The sequence below is a fragment of the Thamnophis sirtalis genome, unplaced genomic scaffold, assembly GCF_051295495.1.
Source record: "Thamnophis sirtalis isolate CommonGarterSnake01/CBP01778 unplaced genomic scaffold, rThaSir2_p1.2 scaffold_8, whole genome shotgun sequence".
Lineage (NCBI taxonomy): Eukaryota > Metazoa > Chordata > Lepidosauria > Squamata > Natricidae > Thamnophis > Thamnophis sirtalis.
In genome coordinates, this window is record NW_028261388.1 from 21,617,399 (window position 1) to 21,638,688 (window position 21,290).

Consider the following 21,290-nt stretch of genomic DNA (forward strand, 5'->3'; position numbering starts at 1 on the left):
TTGCCTATTTAGCCTTTACAATATGCTTTTTGAAATCATTACTTATTAATGATTTTCTCCTGCAAGCCGAAGGGAGAAAAAGTGATATTCTTAAGAATCAGCAATTTGTAAAGACTAAATGCCTGCACACAAGGAAAACAATATTTGGGAATAAAAAGACAAAAACCTACAGATGAAACAATAATTAGATAAGTACTCGAATGTGCAGAGATGGACAAAATGACCATGGAGTTTAAAGCAAGAGAAGAATTGGATTTCTATAAAATATGGAATAGAATTTATAAGTGGCTAGAAAACAGAAGCCAAAACAGGAAATAGAAGTCTTTGTTGTTATTTTTTTCTAAATCAGTACTGAATAAAAATTAACTAAAATGACTAATTACTATCAAACTTAAAGTACTGACCACAATGTAAATACAATGGTGATAGGAATAATATCATTATAATTGTTAGTACAACTGTTATTACATTATTACAGAGCTTAAAAGAATGTAGAACTACAAAGGGCTAAACATGTATGCCGATACAGAAAGCTGTATAACCATTTTGTATATTGCTATTTGTCTTGTTTTTTCTTTTGTTGTTGTTGTTGCATTTTTTTCCTGTTTTTAAAAGTAAAAATGTTTAACAAAACTATTTTTTTAAAAAGAAAAGACAAAGCTGACTTTGGTCTTTGCTTATGCTGATGATACACAGTAATACATCTCCTCCCCTGGCTAAGTGATGCTATCCCAGTGCTGGACCAGTGCCTGGAAGCTGTAATTGATCCAGAAAGCAGCAATGATGTAGATCTGAGCGCTCTACATTTTCCACAGCACTGCTGTGTGAGCTGCACTGGCTTCTGGTTTCTTTCCTGGTGCAATTCAAAGTGTTGTTGTGGCCCACAAGCAGCCAGCAGAGCTGGCAGCAGATTCGGACAGTGAGGAGGTTGGGGAGGAACATGGGCCAGTCCTGGAGTCTGGGGAAGGCTCTGATAAGGGCTCTGTGTTGGAAGCAGAGAGGGGGCCAGAGCCGTGTGCCAGTTATCAGCTGCCTTCAGAGTCAGACATCAGGGAGGCAGACGAACAGCTGGAGCCTGTTCCCAGTGTGCCCTTGTGCAGAGTTGCCAGATGAAGGGAATACCTAAAGAACAGGGGTCAACTTGGGAGTAAGGCCATAGGTGGATGACAAATGGTCCCTCCCAGAGGAAATAAAAGAGGAGTGAAAGGGGAGTGGAGTTTGCAGGAGACAATTAGTTCGCTTAATTGGTTTGTGACTCTCTGAGACTCCTTGCCAAGTTTTGCAGGTATCAGCCTGTCAGCTCTCCAAGCCTGATAAGGTCTGTGACTGTAAATTCTCCCTTGAAAGACTTTGCTGGATGTGAATGAGCAGAATTTACAGTAAATTAATAAAATTGGTTTTTGCTGGGACAAGGAGTTCGTTTCATGCTCTTGGGAAGCCATGGTCAGAACAGGTGTTGGGTATCTCCTTTAGAGCCCTAAACTGAATGAGACCAGGCTACCTGCATGACTGCCTCTCCTTGAGGCTATCAGATAGGGTGGGTGCACTCCAGATCCCTTCCTTTAAATGTTATTATATAGTGAGAGCCTTCTCTGTAATTATCTCTGCAGTTGTATTCCATCTTTTCCCTGGACTTCTGGTAGACTCATCCTCCTTGCCTTCTGAAAGATCTTGAGGAGCCGTCTCTTCTTGCGAGCATCAGGATAGAAAAAGGCAAAAGCCCATCAATATGGTGCTTAGATGTATGGGAGAATGCTGCCCCAAGGTGCAATAATTTTACTTTATAATTTTGGGGGTTACTGATGTCTTTGCTGTTTCGTTAAGAATTACTGTTAAGAGCCGTGGTGGTGCAGTGGTTAGAATGAAGCATTGCAGGCTACTTCTGCTGACTGCTGGCTGCCAACAATTTGGCACTTCAAGTCACACTGGCAAAAGGTTGACTCAGCCTTCCCTCCTTCCTGGGTTGGTAAAATGAGAAGGCAGATTGTTGGGAGCAATATGCTGACTCTGTAAACTGCTGAGAGAGAGCTATAAAGCACCGTGAAGCAGTATATGTCTAAGTGCTATTGCTATTGTACACAGCCTGGAATTGTCACAATATAAGCAGATATAGCAATAGCACTTAGAGAGTTATATACCGCTTCACAATACTTTATAGCCCTCTCTAAGTGGTTTACAGAGTCAGCATCTTGCCCCCAACAATCTGGGTCTTCATTTTACTGACCTCAGGAGGATGGAACTGAGTCAACCTTGAGCCGGTGAGATATACAGGTCTTTTGAAATAAATAAAGAGCAAAAAAAATGAATAAATAACTAAGGTCTCTACACTAGATTGAGGAGTTGGGAAAAAACACTTCAGAGGAAGGGAATGGCATTATTGTCATAAAATTACACAAAGATGCCCATGTTGTCACCAAGAATTGAGCTCAACTGAAGAAAGACTATTCCTATGTACAAAACAAGCAAACAGAAATAAACAGAAGAGCAGGACAATGATGATTTTAATAGATGGGAATAAATGAAAAATAATCCAATGATTATTGGATATCTTGGTGATGTCTACATGTCTTGCCGATGCCTAGCAGGGCAGAATTTAACCAGGTCTCCAAGGATGAACAAGTGCTTGAAAGAGAGAAAGAGAAAGAGAAAGAGAGAGAGAGAGAGAGGGAGAGGGAGAGGGAGGGAGAGGGGGAGGGAGGGAGGGAGGGAGGGAGGGAGGGAGGGAGAGAGAGAGAGAGAGAGAGAGAGAGAGAGAGAGAGAGAGAGAGAGAGAGAGAGAGAGAGAGAAAGAGAGAGAGATCTTGCATCACTTACTCTGACAAAACTGGCTGGAAACCAGGCTTCCTTCTCTTCATTCCTTCCCCACCACCAATCTTTGTTGGAAGCTTCAAGGACTTGGATGACTTCTCCAGCTTTGAAGGCTAATTCTTGATCATCCATGGTCACGTGATCCCAGAGAGCCTCTGCATAGACCGGATTTCCATCACTTATCAGCTGCAATATAAAAACATTTTGTTTAGAGACAAAGATCTTGCTATACTCAAAGGGTAAGGATCAGTTGTCACTGCAGTGGGCAAAAAGGTGGTAGTTTTTATGTGTTTTCCGTTCTCAGTGTCTGGAAATCCCAAAGCTAGAAATTTACCTCACTGACAGCTAGCTGCTCGCCTCCAGGCTGCAAGTACCTGGGGTTGGCATGGCAGAGTTCTTCATAGCTGTAATCCTCTTCGCTGCCATTATCATCGACTAAAGCTGGAGATTCAGCACTACCATCTGCAGCACCTGGCGGTAAAAGGAAATTGAGAAATTAAAAGGTAAAGGTCCCCCCCGCCGCATATGCATGCTAGTCGTTCCCGACTCTAGGGGGTGGAGCTCATCTCCGTTTCAAAGCCGAAGAGCCAGTGCTGTCCAAAGATATATCCGTGATCATGTGGCCGGCATCGCTAAATGCCGAAGGCATATGGAACGCCGTTACAATCCCATCAAAGGTGGTTCCTATTTTTCTACTTGCATTTTTACATGCTAGGTTGGCAGAAGCTGGGACAGATAATGGGAGCTCATTCCATTATGCGGCACTAGGGATTCGAACTGCCGATCTTTCTGATTGACAAGCTCAGCGCTTTAGCTACTGAGCCACCATGTCCCTTATTAGGTATTGCCAAACCGACTGTCCATTGCATTACAGGTAGTTCTCGACTTACGATTGCCGTTGAGCCCAGATTTTATGTTGTCAAGTGAGAAATTTGTTAAGTGAGTTTCACCCCATTTTACAACCTTTCCTGCCACAGTTGTTAAGGGAATCACTGCAGTTGTTAAATTAGGAACATGGTTGTTAAGTGAACCTGGTTCCTGACTTTGCTTGTCAGAAGATCGCAAAAGGGGATTGCATGAGCCTGGGACACCGCGACTGTTGTTAATATGAGTCAGTTGCCAAGGGTCCGAATGTAAATAACATGACCATGGAGATGATAAGATGGCAATAAGTGTGGAAAATGGCTCCAAGTTACTTTTTTCAGGGCTGTTGTAACTTTGGTCATTAAATGAACTGTTGTAAGATGAAGACTACCAATGTTTGTTTTACAAAATGCTTTCTTAAAATGGCACCAGATTCTGATTTTTTTTATTTCTCATAATCACCTGCATGAACAAGTCTACTAGAACAGAAAAAAGCTACTAAAAACATATTCCAGGTGAGGAAAAGAGTCAAATGCATACGGATAGTCCTCAACTTACCACTGTTCATTAAGCCACGGTTCAAAGTTACAATGGCACTCAAAAAGTAGTTTTACAACTGGTACCTGTTTACAACCATCGTTTATAACTATTATGTCATTCCCACCGCCATATGATCAAAGTTCAGATGCTTGGAAACCGGGATGAAATCAGACAATGCACCATTTCTCTGAAAGGATATAGGGTTTCCTGTCTGAGCAGAGGGTTGGACTGGAAGACCTCTAAGGTCCCTTCCAACTCTTATTCTGTTAATTGGGTACTCATTTTTTGAACATTTCCCCCCAATTAATTAATTAAGCATATCCTCCTTCCCAAATTAATGCTTTGTGTTATTATATAGAAGAATGTTGCTATGGGATAGGTTTCCAAGATTCTATCAGCACAGTTGATTAGATATTTTCTCATAATATATAGAGTGCCCCCCTTTATTTTTATCCTGTCCTTATCTATTTATCTATCTATCTATCTATCTATCTATCTATCTATCTATCTATCTATCTATCTATCTATCTATCTATCATCTATCTATCTATCTATCTATCATCTATCTATCTATCTATCTATCTATCTATCTATCTATCTATCATCTATCTATCTATCATCTAATATGTGTGCGTGTGTGTTCCAGCATAACTCTGGAACGCCTTGAGCAATATCAACCAAACTCGGTACACAGATGACTTACTCTCTGGAAAAAAAATACTGTGGGGGGTAAGACACACCTAAAACCCCTCGGGGTGTGTTATGTTAAGATACAGCCTGTTGTGCCTTAAAATGGCTTCTACTGTACTGCCTTAAAATGGCTTCTACTGTACTGCCTTAAAATGGTTTCTACTGTAGAGCGCAATGGAGTTGCCATGGTAATGGCTTAACAGTACTCCACAAGGGGGCTCCCTCTGGTAAGGGGAAAAATCCAACATTAGAAATTACGGTTCTGGGGGCATAGGGAAAACATTTTTAACTAATTTAATTGTCGCCGAAATCAGGGCTCAGGGAGAAGTTGCTCTTGCCATCGCCCCTTCAGAAATTGCAGCGATGTTAATGGAAGGAGGGAGGACCGCCCATTCCGCACATACGTTGCCACTTCACATTGCCATTCCTGTCTAATACAGGATTGGGATAAATAAATACCTGGGCAGTGCCAGGTTATCAGCTAGTTATTTTATAAATAACACAAGGTGGCGATTATATCTAATATTCCTTCTTCCTCCTATTTTCTCCACACCAACCACCCTGTGAAATGAGTTGGGCTAAGAGTGTGTGTCTGGGTCAAAGCCATTTCATATCTAAAGTGCGACTAGAACTCACAGTCTTCTGGTTTCTAGGCCAGAATCTTAACCACTGCGCCAAACTGGCTCTCATTTTTTGAACCAAAGTCTGAGAACCAATGCACAGCAAGGTGTAAATATATTAATTAGCTAAATAGTAGCGTTATATATTTTCTCAAAATGTCTGCCTGCGAATGGCTTACAGAAGGTAGGAAAGCCAGTGGCCCTCAATTGCTAACATCCTTCCCTAATGACTATGGGAGGTATGAGAATAGTTCAGGAGAGCAAAACAGCCACAGATTTTTCATTATCCAGGGTAACTTTAAGTCATCCTCTGAATCATTCTTTCCACAGTGGTTGTGAAAGAGAACCTTTTCAATGGCATCCCCAAAGAAAAAGGCACTCAAGTTGCTATCTTTTGATACAGGATGATTTTTCTATTCTTCCAAAAATTTTAATACTTTACTTTAGGCGTGCCAAAAAAGGTATCCCAGAAACACGTAAATAAATACACGAGCCATCAAATTATATCCTTTCTACTTTTGCTACCACAACTTCTCATCTTTTTAAGGCTCTGCATTTTAGGACTCTTAATATTTAAAGCTGTACAAAACATTTAACTTACAGATCTTTTAAAATAGACTAGATCTGTCCTCCTAAAAACTTTAGACTAACACCTAATCTCAGTTTCTTAACTTCTTTTTTTTTAGAATAAATAAAAAGGTAAGAGTAATTAAAATAAATTATTTCATTAATCACAATTACAACAGAGGAATTATTCCTAAAAACAGGAGGAACAGAGATTTTTAAAAAACCCGATGAAGTTACAGAAATACAATACATATTTGAAAGTCATCTTCACTAAGATCCATTATTGGTTTCCAGCTTAATACTGCATCTAGATTTAACTGTCTACTTTTTTTAATGAGCTTTAAAACAGATACTCGTTAAGATAACATAAATTGGAAGGGATTCATCCAGTGAATTCTGTATAGCTGGTTTATTATTTCCTGTTCACTGTTACTCTCACTCTATTGTTTACTGCCTGAAATAAATATACAGACATGAATGGGCAATTTTTATCTCTCAAACGGGAATGTTAAAACTAAAATCAACAGTAAAGTCATTTTAATTATTTTTCAGTCCCGCTACTCTACTAGGTTTTCCAGTTAAAACATGATGTTAGATATCCAAGTCTAAGCCTATGTTTAAACAGTTTAAATCCCAAAGAACGAATGGAGCTCATCTCCTACATCAACATACTTATCTGAAGGCTTTCCAGGCTCCAAAACCGAGTTATATCTCCTCTAGCTACCATCCTGCTATCCAGAAAAAGATCATTCACCATGCACCTGGTTTACATTCAAATCAAGAATCCTTTTTAATCCGTAAATAAAATGTTTCATAGGTTACGGAAGCTGCAGCTACTGGAAACGCCGAAATAGCTTATTCATTCCTTTGAGTGTCTGTAGCTGCATTTCAGCCAAACTCTACTTTAAAATGACAGCTCACTCTCTGAATGTATAGCTGTGGGTTTAGTGCCTCCAGTGACATCATGGGAAAGCCTTAGGAAGTTATGAAAGAAAGAAAAAAAGATATGTACAGACAAATAGTGCACATGCAGCATTCATCCATATCATTCAAGCCTGATCAATTCTTTCCTTATTGCAACCAATGCACTGATTTATTATTATTATAATTAGTCAAACAGCCAGCCAAATGTTTACACTAAAAGGTAAATGTTCCCCTCGCACATATATGCTAGTCGTTCCCAACTCGAGGGGGCGGTGCTCATCTCCATTTCAAAGCCAAAAAGCCAGCGCTGTTCAAAGACATCTCTGTGGTCATGTGGCTGACATGACTAAATGGCAAAGGCACACGGAACGCTGTTACCTTCCCACCAAAGGTGGTTCCTATTTTTCTACTTGCATTTTTACATGCTTTCAAACTGCTAGGTTGGCAGAAGCTGGGACAAGTAACAGAAGGTCACTCCGTTATGCGGCGCTAGGGATTTCAACTGCTGAACTGCCGACCTTTCTGATTGACAAGCTCAGCATCTTAGCCACTGAGCCACCGTGTCCCTTGTGAAGTTTACACTATATCTGGCATTTTCATTTATGTATCAAGTTCAAGGACCAGGGATAGCCAGGTGCTGTTTGAAAAGGTTACAAAATATTATCTATTCTAAGTAAAGCTGCCTTTTGCAATTGACTGAAGATTATTTTTGTCAATGCCGATAAGAGTTCAAGAGGTGCTCCAGATGTTTGGGGATTGCACCCAAGGGACCTATCACAATTATTATTATTTTCAAATACACTTTCACTGGGCCATCTTTAAAAAATAAAACCTTCACCCTCCTTCCTCCAATGTTAAAGAGCTACATTTGTCTCCACAGCATTTACATAATAATAATTCAGAGAATGCAAAATAGCCAATTCAGCTCTTTATTCCAGGATTTCAGCAGCTGTACTGGCCCACTACCTTACTATAGTAGTTGGGTAAATTAAATTCCATGGGCTAAGAGAGCTTCTACGTCAGTAGGATTAGTGGCACAAAGATTTATCAGCTGACTCACATTTCAAATCTATTTTAAGACAGGGGTATAAAAGAGCTAGTTCCTCAGCCCACACGACTTCTCTTTAGTCTTGCCAACAGCCTAATTCCATCAAATTGCCTTTAGGAACCCACAATTTTTGCCAGTTATTAGCAACAGAGAAATGGAGGAGGGAGCAATTCTCTCTTCCTGCTGAAAACTCAGCTTTGTTATCTTCTTTCCTTGAATCCACTCCCATTGGCCATTCTATAAGGTAAAGGTTTCCCTCGCACATATGTGCTAGTCGTTCCTGACTCTAGGGGGTAGTGCTCATTTCTGTCTCAAAGCTGAAGAGCCAGCGCTGTCTGAAGACGTCTCCGTGGTCATGTGGCTGGCATGACTATATAAAGGAGCATGGAACACTGTTACCTTCCCACCAAAGGTGGTTTCTATTTTTCTACTTGCATTTTTACATGCTTTCGAACTGCTAGGTTGCAGAAACTGGGATTAGTAACAGGAGTTGGGATTCGAACAACCAAACTGCCGACCTTTCTGATCCACAAGCTTAGCGTTTTAGCCCCTGAGCCACCGTATCCCTAATGGTCATTCTATAAGATTAGCTATTTAATTTGGACCCAAACCTGCTGCTTTTCTCTTTGCTTGCCCTCCTCTTTTCCTTTTGTGACATGATTTCTAAATTATATAGGCTTAAGGACAAGGGATTGTTTTTTCATCAACTGTACATAAACCATTGTGAAATTTTTTATAGCCTAAAAACCAGACTGGAATTGTATTACATCCCTGTGAGAACTTATACTCCTGTCCCTTTTTCAAAGTGCTGTTTCAAAGTCACAACTGCCTGATTTTTATCTGCTTCTGGACTTCCCATATCACATCTATAATGATAGATCTCAGCTTCAAATGTACTTTAGCCTTTGGACTTCAGGCCCTTCTAACCTGCCTTTTCTGGAGCATTTGCCTTCTGTCTGGTCATGAATATATACAGTGGAATCCGCCTTTAGAGTCTTGATCGCCTGTCTCTAGAAATTAGTTTTGTGATATGCCTGTCTCTGGATCAGAAAATTCAGCAGCAAAGGTGCTAGGATTTGGTAATGAAGGAGAAAGCCACTTCACAACTGCAACATCTACCCAGCCTGTGAATAACTGAAAATCATTGTGAAGCAGCCAAATAGATATTAAGCAATCAGTTCAGTGGTGGGTTTCAAAAATTGTTCGAACCTACTCTGTGGGTGTGGCCTCCTTTGTGGGAGTGGCTTGCCGCCCATGTGACCGGATGGGAGTGGCTTGCCACCCATGTGACCGGATATGAAGATGCCGACGACACTTGTCAGAACCACCTTAAAATTAGCTCCCACACAGCACTGGCCTGCATAAGAATATGATGTAAACTTGTTTTTTTAAAGGCATCTTTGGTTTGCGTTAAAACAACTTCAACACACGCAATGTTCTGATTGCACCACAAACACAGTAGTCATCCTTACCTTTCACAGAGGCACTGAGTTTTATAAATTTGAGCATGATATTGTAGAATAATCATATCCAAGGACCAGTGGTGGGTTTCAAAAAAATTTTGGAGCCTCTTCTGTAGATGTGGCCTGCTTTCCGGGTCCACTGATGGAACCTCTTTTTACCAGTTCGGTAGATTTGACGAACCGGTTCTACCGAATAGGTGCGAACTGGTAGGAACCCACCTCTGAATCAGTTCAACTTTAGTAGTTGGACAACTGCACTTTTTTTTTTAAAGTCAGAGAATTTTAGTTTAGTGAAGATAGCTTGATTGTGGACTACTTTTCCTTCTTAAAATATCAGCTCTAAGGGGAGGGGAATATATCATTGACTGAAAATAAATATTAACAAATAAGTTACCTTAAAAAATAAGCATCTTGTTTTTCATGGATAGGTAGCATATTATTTGGGTAATTTTCAAGAGAACGGTATAAGAAATTAATTTTTAAAAAACTCAATCTTATGTACTATATATCTTATTCTTTAGTAATGTATGATTCCAGTGTGCCTGACAGAGAAAGTACATTTTTGAATTATATTGGAATCTAATAAATAAAAATTAAGTTTAAAGGTTTGAAGGATGTTTTCAAAACGTATGTATTTGTAGAGATCCTAGAAAAGCATTCCTAAGGACAGCATTGTCTTACAATTAAGGCCTTATTTGCTTTTTTCCTTTTTAATGGTTCTAGGGATTTACAGACATCACCCAGTATTCTTCAGACGGAGGTGATAAACTTTTCTCTTAAGTACTTCAAAAATCCATTGGTACCTGTTACAATAATAGGAGATGAGATGACAGGAGAGAGAATACATCTTAGTCAAAACCAACAGTCACAAGTATTTGGTTTTCCTGATGCAGCCATAAGTGGCACAAAACCTACAAAGCCACCTCTCAAAATTCTGCAAAGTTAGAGATGTGCAAACCTTAAGTACAATAACTAGCTTTGTATCCTGTTGCCTTATTACCTAGCAACAATGTAGCCTAAATCAGAAGAGCAAAAAATAGATGAAAAATATGGGGGAGCATACAGAAATTAGCTATAAGTATCCATATAGCCGAACTTTCCCACAATTGAGGAAAGCAAGAGGCTGGCCAGGGAACTTGAAATAATCTATGAAGAGCTGTTCTTGAGCATGGATTACAATTCCTTTCCCAGCACAGCAACGGTAGTTACAAATACAAGGTCAGAATTTATCTCTTCAGTGACTGCACTGCGCTGAACTGACGCATTAAGCAACAACCACTGTATCTTTCTGTATTTGGACTTCCTTTCCAAAAGCAGGAAAATTCTACTTTTTTTTAATCAAAAAAAGTAACTTGGCTGAACTGTATTTTGATGCTTTGCAAAACTCAGAGCTTTCAAAAAAAAGAAAAGAAAAAAATCCCCCAATGCTGCTTAATTCTGTTGGCTTTTTAAGTGAGACGCCCCACCCTCTTAGACCACAACTCTTGCCAGTGTGTTGTTCTCTTACTCAAAATATATTTGAGGCAATACTGTAGTTTTGAAATATCCATGCAAGTCATGTGGTTTCCTGGCCTTCAGTGGCTCAATGGGAAATTACCAGCCGGGTATTATGTGGCAATTTCTATACTTGGCACCTGAAGTGCCGGCATTTTGCTATCTTTTGAAAGAAATGGCCCAGTTGCAATGGAAACAGCTTTCTATTGGTTAACATCAGCAGAACTCAGAGTAGCTCTTGGGAGTTACAATGAGAATCTATCTAACGCAACATAAATCCCATCTTTAGATTCAAGGCTTGACCTAAGTGATTCACTGAAGCATGCAGAGGTAACCCAGAAGCTTGTAGCATTTCTTTTTCATCGTTTTTTTTTTTTAATGATTGTTCATTACCCAGAGACATTGGTTTGAGATGGCTGCTACAACAAACAGTGAAAGGATTATAACAGCCACAATAGGCAGGCAGGCGGGACAGGTAGGCAAAAGCACATCCATGAATATCAATTACCAGTCCAAAGACATGAAAACTTAATGTTACAACATATGAACCAGTGGTAGATTCCGGATCCCATCACAACTGGTATGCTGTGCAAGGGGTCAGGCGTCCTTGTTGGGCACACGCGCGCTACACACACCACCGCCCTGCAATACCCAGACACGCGGGCGGGTGGGCCAAACAAGCCACCGTACCGGTACAGTGGCCACTACTCCCAGTTAATACCGGTATGGCTGTACTGCCCAGAACCCACCATTGGCATGGACAAAATCAACCATATTTTAAAATAGGAAACTGTGATCATCCTAGACTAAGCTAAATCCAGAAACAATAAGAATTGCTGGAAGCTTGGCATGAGCCATCAAGAGACACAGAGGTAGACCACATATACAAATTGCATTCAAAAGAGACAATAACAAAGCTAAGGAGGAAAGACCAGAACACATCTTCTCCAGCAGTCAATACCCAGATAAGCAGGGATTCGCATCAGACAAACAATCCAGCAAACAAGGGACTATCAGGGAGAAAAACCACAACCCTGTCAAAATTGGAACAAGCTATTATTGTATAAGAGCAAACCCTATGCTCACTAGCACTAATGATATTCTCTAGTTGGGTCATGAAATGTCTGCAAGCAAACAACCAAGCTGAGACCAAGGACTCCACACAATCCATCAAGTAGCAGCTGAAAACAAGAAGAAACCAGAAACATGAAAGTATATCAAATTGCTTTTGTGGACGTACGGCGTTATTGTTCTAAAGCATTGTGTTGCTTTTTTCCAACAGAACAAAAAGAATAAGGAAACTGATGGGAAGACCAAACTAAAAGCACACCAATTTTGCATGTCTGATGAAATGTAATGTAATTTTAGCAAGGAAGTGGCCAAAGCAATATTGTAGCAATCCTTTCTATTTTGAGCAGTAAGGTTATCATAATACGCATGCTATAATGTATGCATATGGGTGCTTACACACCAGTGGTGGGTTTCAAAAATTTTTAGAACCTCTTCTGTAGATGTGGCCTGCTTTGTGGGAGTGGCTTGCTGGCCATGTGACTGGGTGGGCGTGACCAACTTGTAAAATGTGGTGAAACTCACTTAACAACGCTCTTGCTTAGCAACCAAAATGTTGGCTCAGAAACTCTGGCATTTGAAGCACGGAAGTCTTAAAGCTGTCAAGGTACAAGATCCTTGCACCCCTAACCCTTTAGAAAAAAGAACCCAAGGGGTGTTCAAACTTGACAGCTTTAAGACTTGTGGACTTCAATTCCCAGAATTCCTCCTCTCGCTCTTCATCTTGATGATGTGCGGATGGGTGGGTTGGGGGAGCTGGAACCAGTTCTAAACGGCACTGTAGATTTGTGGAACCTCTTCTATAGAAGAGGTTAGAACTGGCAGGAACCCACCCTGTTACACACCCACATAAAGATGAACCCAGTGATACATCAACATGCATCTATAGGACATCCACCCCCGGATTGGTAACTTGTTACTGTCTATATTTTATAGTTCCCTTAAGAACAGCACATAAGTTTAATAAAATGTGGCAGCATCTAGTAAAAAGAATACCAATATCCAGTAAAAAATACTATGCATGGAGCATAGTTGACTCAATTCTATTTTTAAAATATTTATTTTCTTGATAAAAGAACAAAGAGCCTTGCAAACATACAAACATTAAAATACCACAAACTTTTAAAACTGTGATTCTGAGGGTGCAAGGGGTGGGGTGGGGAATCCAAATTGAAAATAGGTTTGAAGATGACAATTCTTTCTAAGAGGTTGAGTTCCAAAGTGTGGGTGTTGGGAAACAATCGAGTAAAACTTTTGAATACTCTGGCTTTATTTACTTCTTTCAGCCCAAATGAAACTCACCATTGGATGCTCTCATTTGACGCTTACACCCAACTCTATCCAGACCAATGGGGGTACTTTGAGAAAAGGTGAAGGGGCGGATTCTGGCTGAGACAGCTTTGTAGGGAGGAACCTGGTGTGCTGGTACGGGGGGCCGTGCCACAGGCTAAAAAGGCAAAAGGAAAAAAAAAAGAAATATTTTATTAAGCGAAGTAGGAAACAATCTTCATTTGGAAATTGCTTTTTAAACAAGCAAAAAGAAACCTCTTGCTATAAATCAGTATTAGGGTTCCATATTATTCTCATGATTGATATTCTACCATATTTTTCAGCATATAAGATGCACCTTTTTCCCTTAAAAAAGAGGCTGAAAATCTGGGTGTGTCTTATACACTGAATACAGCATTTTTGATCTCCCGAAACCCTGCCCCCTTCACCAAAATGGCCATGCATAGTCTTTAGGAGGCTATAGTTTAAACACTGGAGAATTGACATAGATAAGGTGTGCATTTTTGACAGGAGGGAGAGTTCATTTAATGATATATCAAGACTCTTAGAAGTTGATGTAATTAAGTATACATAGTAAAACTAAGTTATCAACAGAGTAGTAGTCATTTATAGTCAGAATCTACTAACATACTAAACCAGAAACATATTAACTCTCAAAATTATTATATTCACCATTTAAATTCTAGGATGGGCTGAAGTAAAATATAGCTTCCGATAAGGTCCCAAGTGTCACTAAAATAAATATCAGGGAAAATTTCAGACCCATTGTTGAAAGGATCTTTTTTCTAGGCTATCATATTATTAAGCATAACAGAAAAGTAAACAAGCAACCTACATGGCTTGTTTTATGTTTGACAAGGGGTTCTGCAGGGAGGGTCCAAAAAGTCAAAATGGCAGCTGCCACCGTACAGCCAAAGCTTCGCTCTTATTCATCACTGAGGCTCTGATCATGGGTCACAATTGCCATCTTGACTTTTTTTAAATCCTTCCTACATAGGAAGGCCCTGGGTTTATGATTTGGCTGAAATCATGAATCAGGCATAGAGTATTTGATGTTCATTAACTATTTTTTTTCTGGTCCAGTTCACAATTCCAACACAACTAACATTTTTAATTCAAATACTTCATACAGAGGTCTAACTCCAAGCTTCTTCATCCTCTTTAAAAATAAAATATATACCTTTTCAATTTTTTTCTTATTTGCTCTTTTCAACTCATTTTCTCTTAATAAAGAGGAAGTGAGCAGTTTTCACATTTCAATTCTACAGCTCCGACAACCTCTTTGTCAGGTTTTCACAGCTTTTCAAGCAGCTCTTTTGTCTGGAAAGACTGAATATTCATTGAAACTGAAATGCTTCCATCTTCTAAGCAAGTGATAGTAGTACTAATAAAGGATTTTACTTTCTGGCATTCTACTAGCTCTAGAGATTGATTTTTTTTAAAGCTGATTAAGAAACAGATATACAACTTAAATATCCTTGCATTTTTGTGTGTTTTCTCTCATTCTCATCAAATCTCTTTTGATTCGTCATCTTTACGGTGCTTCATCTCTTCCAGTTAAACTAAATGGTTCACTTATAAAACCCTCTACGTCTCATTTTCCTTGTGGGTACCAATACAAGCACAAGGAGTTTACAATGTTTTCCACACATTTGTTTGCAAGCATTTCAACTTTTTCTTAACACTGGTAGTAAGATGGTATTTACTTCAAGCTTACACCCAGCAAATATGCATTAGAACAGCAAACATTTACTGTAGAAGACTGTCTGGGAAAACAGGGTATGTCGGAGACAGGAGGATAGAAAAACTGCCCTTGTTGAAAAGGTAAGAAAAGTAACAATATAATGAAACAATATTTGCTATGTTTCCACAATGGGAAGTTTAAAGATAATAGCCTAGCTTTTTTCCAATAAATGAATAAATAGTGACACTTACATTTTTACCACAACAAGCTGCCTTTAAAGGAAATTAATATTAAAGTAAATAATTCAAGGATATTTTTTTCAAAACTTCCATATTTACCTTGAAATAAAAAACAGTCTTTGCAAATATTCCAAAGCAAAACCAGAGAAAATTTGTAAACAAGGTATTTCTATCAGGAACCTATAGATAATACTAGACCTACTCAACTTCTATTGAGTTCAGTGAGTCTTATTTTAAAATATAGTTTTATTTACATGAACACCACTATTTCACTTTGTTTCACAAATAATTGTATGCATCCATTCACAATTTGAATTCTGAGTGAAGTGAAATGAGTCTATTTTGTTAAGAAAAAAATCTTTTCCCTGTTTTTTGGTTACATCTGCAAAAAAAAAATTGGTTATGTCTTGCCACTACACAAGCAACATTTAAGGGTGGGCTATATGTCTAAAAATATAAACATATACTTTAAAAAAAAATATATTGAAGGTTGAAAATATGAATTAAGTCAATACTTTTCAGATTCATTTCTTTATAATTTGTGTTTCATATAACTGAGCCAAGGATCATGTTTGAACAATTCCTATAGCCAATTACATTTTAATTGTGAACGTGCCTAGATGTTCTTCCTCGTGAGTAGCACAGCTGCAAATCACCCACCTGTGATGGTTTAATCAACCTTAAAGAATTAGGGGTGATACTGTATTTCTATTTCTCTCCATATATGCCATTGAGATAGCCCAGCGGGTATCTTATAGTTATGCAATTGTCAGGTTGTAAGCTCTTGAGAACATTTGCAAATAAAGTGTTGTTTAAACCATGCGTCATGCCATGCAAGCGTGGCCAAAATCAATACAGTTAAGTAAAAACTCTTCTTGGAACTGTATCACAATGAAGTATAACTTCCAATATTCTAACTTGATTTGTATCTTCAGTTTGTTTTTTAAAAAAATCAATAGCCCCTTCATATTTCTATGTTATTTATTGCTTATACTATCATAATCACATTAGATGAATGAACTCCAACAAACTAGTCCTACAACCTAGGGTCATGATATATCAGATTACTGTGATTTTCTCAAAGGGATTTTATGATAATGATGGCTGCCTGCTTTGGTTTTTCTTTTGGAATAAAAGATAAAAAATAAAAGAGTAGACATAGATAGGATCACACAGCAATTCTTGCTTATTACCAAGAAGAATACATATATATTCCATTAGATGATCATATTATGCACATAACAAGGTCTTTGATTTTCAATAATTATACATTAAGATACCATTGAAATAATAACAAAGATTGATTATGCTTTTAAACTTTTGTAACTAAGAAGATATATCATATTCTAATCATCTAGGCCAGATTCATGAGTCATCATGGATCATGGAGCATCTTTTGTCAATCTGCATTAAATTGGTTATGTAAATGCCCCGATTATTATTCATAAATGTCTCTATGCTCTGAAATATCATCTTACTTTTCTTATAATGCAATATAATCAGTACTGTTTTATTACAGAACGAAGAGGTGCACAGTAAAACAGAAATACCTTAAAACCTCAAATAGAAGCATCAACATTCCATGCGGAAAGGTTAGTATAGTATAGTGTACAATTCTAGAGCAAGAATTATCTATATAAAAGTATTAATTAATCTGATATCATGCGTTTAGAAGAATAAATATGCAGTGATGATTTGGAAGAAGCAGAAAGAAGGAATAGGAGCGTCCACTACGTTCTAATTTGAAGGTTACAGGGAAGAAAAGAAGGATGATCTTTTGATTTGAGTTTTTTCAGTGAGTGAATTTTATTTCTTACTTGTGCAAGGAGATCAGTTATTTCTTCCGTTTGATTATTCTCATAGTAACTGATTGCACCAATGACAGAGATGGGTCGTCTTCTGTAGGCTTTTGGATTGGCTACTGCACAAGTCCCAGATTTTACAGGGGGAGGCTTGGTCTCACTGTCATTCTCCAGAGAGTCCATTTCCTGGGAATCCATAGCGACAGAATCTTCTGGAATGGAAGAACTTCTAATTGCCAACTGGCCATAATCTGAGAGGGGTCGAGGCCGAGATCTTTTTCCAGAACCCCATCTTCTGGTTGGGACTTTTTGAGCATCTGTTCTTTCTTCATCTTGAAATGGAAACTTCTTCCAGTGATCATCAGTAACAACCTTTTTTCAAAGGTGAACAAGTCAAATAAACCAGAAATACTTTAAAATCATATAAGGATTTATGCTGTTCTAAGCAGGGTCTATGTACCATGCAATTTCCACTTCCATTTCCATTTATTTAACAAAATTTACATGGCCGCCCAATTCACTCTCAGTGACTCCAGGTGGCTTATAAAAAAATAAATAAAAAATAAATAGCCCCTCCCCCAGCAACAAAATAAGCCATTTAATGAGGTTATACATATACAATCAACCATATCTAATAGCAAATGTGATAGACTGTGGTAAAACATGAATTTAAAAAAAGCCAATGGCAAATTCAGACATTTGTCTTTTGTTAGGAATTTTTACCAAAATACATACATTCAATTTTTAAAAAGAGATATTTATCTAGTAGTTTCTAGCAGCATGGAATCAAAGCATAGGGTAGGGTTTTCAGATCTGTGATTTCCTGTGTGTTACGATTCTAACTCTTACAAAGAGCAGATTGACTGTGGGATTATAACTGGGGCACTCAAAGGTGTCCTCAAGAGAAATCATGAAAGAGAAATGATGGTATGTGTAGTGAAACATGACTTATGGATTTCCGCATTAAAATGTACTTAGAGAAACTACATATTTTACTTATTTGTGCAATGACATTATAACTAATGCCATGTTGCAAAACGCAATAGTTATACAGTATCACCAACCATTTCCTCTTAACTGAGGGACATTAATATTGAATAATAGGGAAGCTATGGGTCATTGTTTGACATGAAATAAATGGCTATGATCATTTCAAATTACTCTGGAAAAAAGCCAAGATGCATTAATGACTTGTTATCTCATTTTCCTTTTAAAACTACTGTTACCAAATGCGAACTGTATGCTTCACTCTGCAACCTTCTTACTAGGTTGTGAGTTCCATTAAACACAAAGATTTAATTAAGGGAAGACACATGGATATAGCTAAATTCATTTTCCTAGCTACTTTTCCAATTAATTTGCAGAAGATACTGGGTTTATTCATCATGATAACACATTTTCTTTTATCCATGTTTGCTGAGCAAGTCATAATATATGAAGTATAAGTCTTGAATTTACATAATACACTTAATGGAAAATAAGCAGGCCATTCTTAGCCACTCCCTCCATATACACACAGTGCAATTTATGAAACTAAATACTATCTTAATATTGGGCAGATGATTTTGAACCTTATCTGATGGGAATGAATAGAAACAATTAGCTCAAAAAGATTCTAACAATATCTATAGTTAAAAGAACATGCCTTCCTTTGAACAAAATCTCCAGTACTCTTCCTTAACCGATTAACCTCCAGATATGTTGAATTTCTATTCTCACAATCCTCCAGCTGGCCTAAGCCCATGCCAGCTGGGAGATCCAAGGGAACTAACATAGTCTAGAACAGTGTTTCTCAACCTTGGCAACTTGAAGATGTCCGGACTTCAACTCCCAGAATTCCCCAGCCAGCGAATGCTGGTTGGGGAATTCTGGGAGTTGAAGTCCGGACATCTTCAAGTTGCCAAGGTTGTGAAACACTGGTCTAGAAGCATCTGGCTAGAGAAAGTTGGCTTGAGGCAACATGTCTCTTCAATAGCTTGGTGATACTTTCCAAGGGCCAAAGGTCACTAACAATGGGGCAAAGTGACTGTGCACATAATTATAATTGCCCCTTACTTGAAATAGGCAGCAAGTTGTCATCACAATGAAGATATGAGAAGAGGACAAGAAACTTCCATGCTGTCTAATGATCCATTGATCTGAGTCTTGCTTAAACTAACTGAAATAAAAAATGCTTGAGCAACATTTGGACTAAGAAAGTAGGAACCCTATTAGTAGTCCAAACTGTCACTTCCAATCTGATACCTTCCAAGTATTGTGGGGCTATAGCTCCCATAATTCATGAGCTACTATTCTTGAGAACTGCCGTTTCAATCATTTCGAAGGATTCAGATTGCAGCAGATAATAAACATTCCAATTAGAAAACACTAAATTTTGGTAATCTTCTATACTCCCGACTCATTTGCTAATGTCAGCCTCTGCTAGCATTTCAAGACATAATGCATCATATTATTAATTATTAATCATATTATTAATATAATATCGATCAGAAAGGTCAGCAGTTTGGCGGTTCGAATCCCTAGTATAGGTCTCCTGCATGAGCAGGGAGTTGGACTAAATGACCTCCAAGGTCCCTTCCAACTAGGGGCGGGTTCCTGCCAGTTCTAACCTCTTCTATAGAAGAGGTTCCACAAATCTACAGTGCCGTTTAGAACCAGTTCCAGTTATGTAGTTCAGTATTAACAATTTAAACATAACTCTTCAATGGTCTACCCTCTCCCTCCCAACAGTTGGCAGCAATTAATATTTACAAAACAATACAGTAACATTCAGAATGTTTTTCTTCTAAATGCCAATGGTTATCTGATTGAAAACAGCATAACACCACTGCAGTTAAAAATAGTTATACTAGGTCACACCAGTTAAACACTTGAAATTATACACCAGACAAGGACAAGCAAATCAGAAATAAAACCTTTCCCAAGAGCATACCTTAGTATTGGACAGAGGCCCTGGAGACCCACATAGACAGTGAGACATTAAGATATTGGTTAAAGTCATCCTTTTGTAATTTTCACTCCATTTTAAAATGAACTGAGTAGAAAAGAGCACACCTTGTAACACAACTCACTGTTTAATATGGTCATCTCCATGACCTTGTACCTTTAAACTGGGGAAAGACGTGTCACTTTTATGTCCTCTTTTATGTGCTAATACATTATTGCCCTACTGTAAGCAATAAAACTTGGAGAACAATTGGAAAGATTACAACCAGCTATATTCTGACCAAATAACAGTAAAGGTACAGCTTGTTCTGCATTCTCTATGCAGAAGCCCAAATGAAGTCTGTTTATTAAGTTGCTTTAAATGTTTTATCTCATTTAAATTACTAACACAGTGCATTATTATCATTCCAAAAAGAGTTAGATTTAGCAATAGCAATAGTTAGACTTATATACCGCTTCATAGGGCTTTCAGCCCTCTCTAAGCGGTTTACAGAGTCAGCATATTGCCCCCAACAACAATCCGGGTCCTCATTTTACCCACCTCGGAAGGATGGAAGGCTGAGTCAACCTTGAGCCTGGTGGGATTTGAACAGCCAAACTACTGAACTGCAGTCAGTTGAAGTAGCCTGCAGTGCTGCATTTAACCACTGCGCCACCTTGGCTCTATTTAAAGCATAATATATTCTATTCAGAATAACAGAACATCAGAGTTGGAAGAGACCTTGGAGATCTTCTAGTCCAATCTCCTGTTCAGGCAGGAAACTGCATACCATTTCAGACAAATCCATATTCAATCTATACTGAACAATATTTCTGTTTATGTGTCATTGTTGTTGGAAGTACAGTTCTCAGAATCTCCACAATGGCTGGAAACCTCAGCTGTTAAAACACATCTTGGTTGTCCATTGTATATAAGTACATGTTCAGACTAGTAGTGGGTTTCTGTTAGTTTTACTACCGGTTTGCAACGTGGTACGCAACACTGCACCTGCATGCTCTATTCAATGTAAATTGTTCTTCACGCATGCGCAGAACAATTTATAGTGAACTGCGCATACGCAGTCACTAAAAAACAACATGGCGATGACATCAGCAGCAGTGAGGGAACCAGTTTGGGGGCGTGGCAAGCCTGGGTTGCTTCCGGTTCTGCGACCCAGACAAAAATACCACTACCGTTTTGGCCGAACCGGGCTGAACCGGGAGCAACCCACCTCTGGTTCACACAGACTATAACATTTCTTAT

General features: G+C 38.6%; 1 protein-coding gene across 3 annotated transcripts in view; it reads right to left on the minus strand.

Moving 5' to 3' along the window:
- Positions 1–21,290, minus strand: part of SPATA13 (spermatogenesis associated 13) — a 93,541-nt gene that overhangs the window by 18,949 nt on the left and 53,302 nt on the right. For 2 of the 3 annotated variants that reach the window (XM_087721227.1, XM_087721228.1), the window contains exons 3-6: positions 17,117–17,473; positions 13,389–13,533; positions 3,143–3,279; positions 2,815–2,994 (exon numbers count right to left, since the gene is read on the minus strand). In XM_087721227.1, coding sequence (XP_087577353.1) covers positions 2,815–2,994; positions 3,143–3,279; positions 13,389–13,533; positions 17,117–17,473 — 819 coding nt within the window. The remainder of the gene's footprint in view (positions 1–2,814; positions 2,995–3,142; positions 3,280–13,388; positions 13,534–17,116; positions 17,474–21,290) is intronic. The other variant, XM_087721229.1, reaches the window with a different exon arrangement.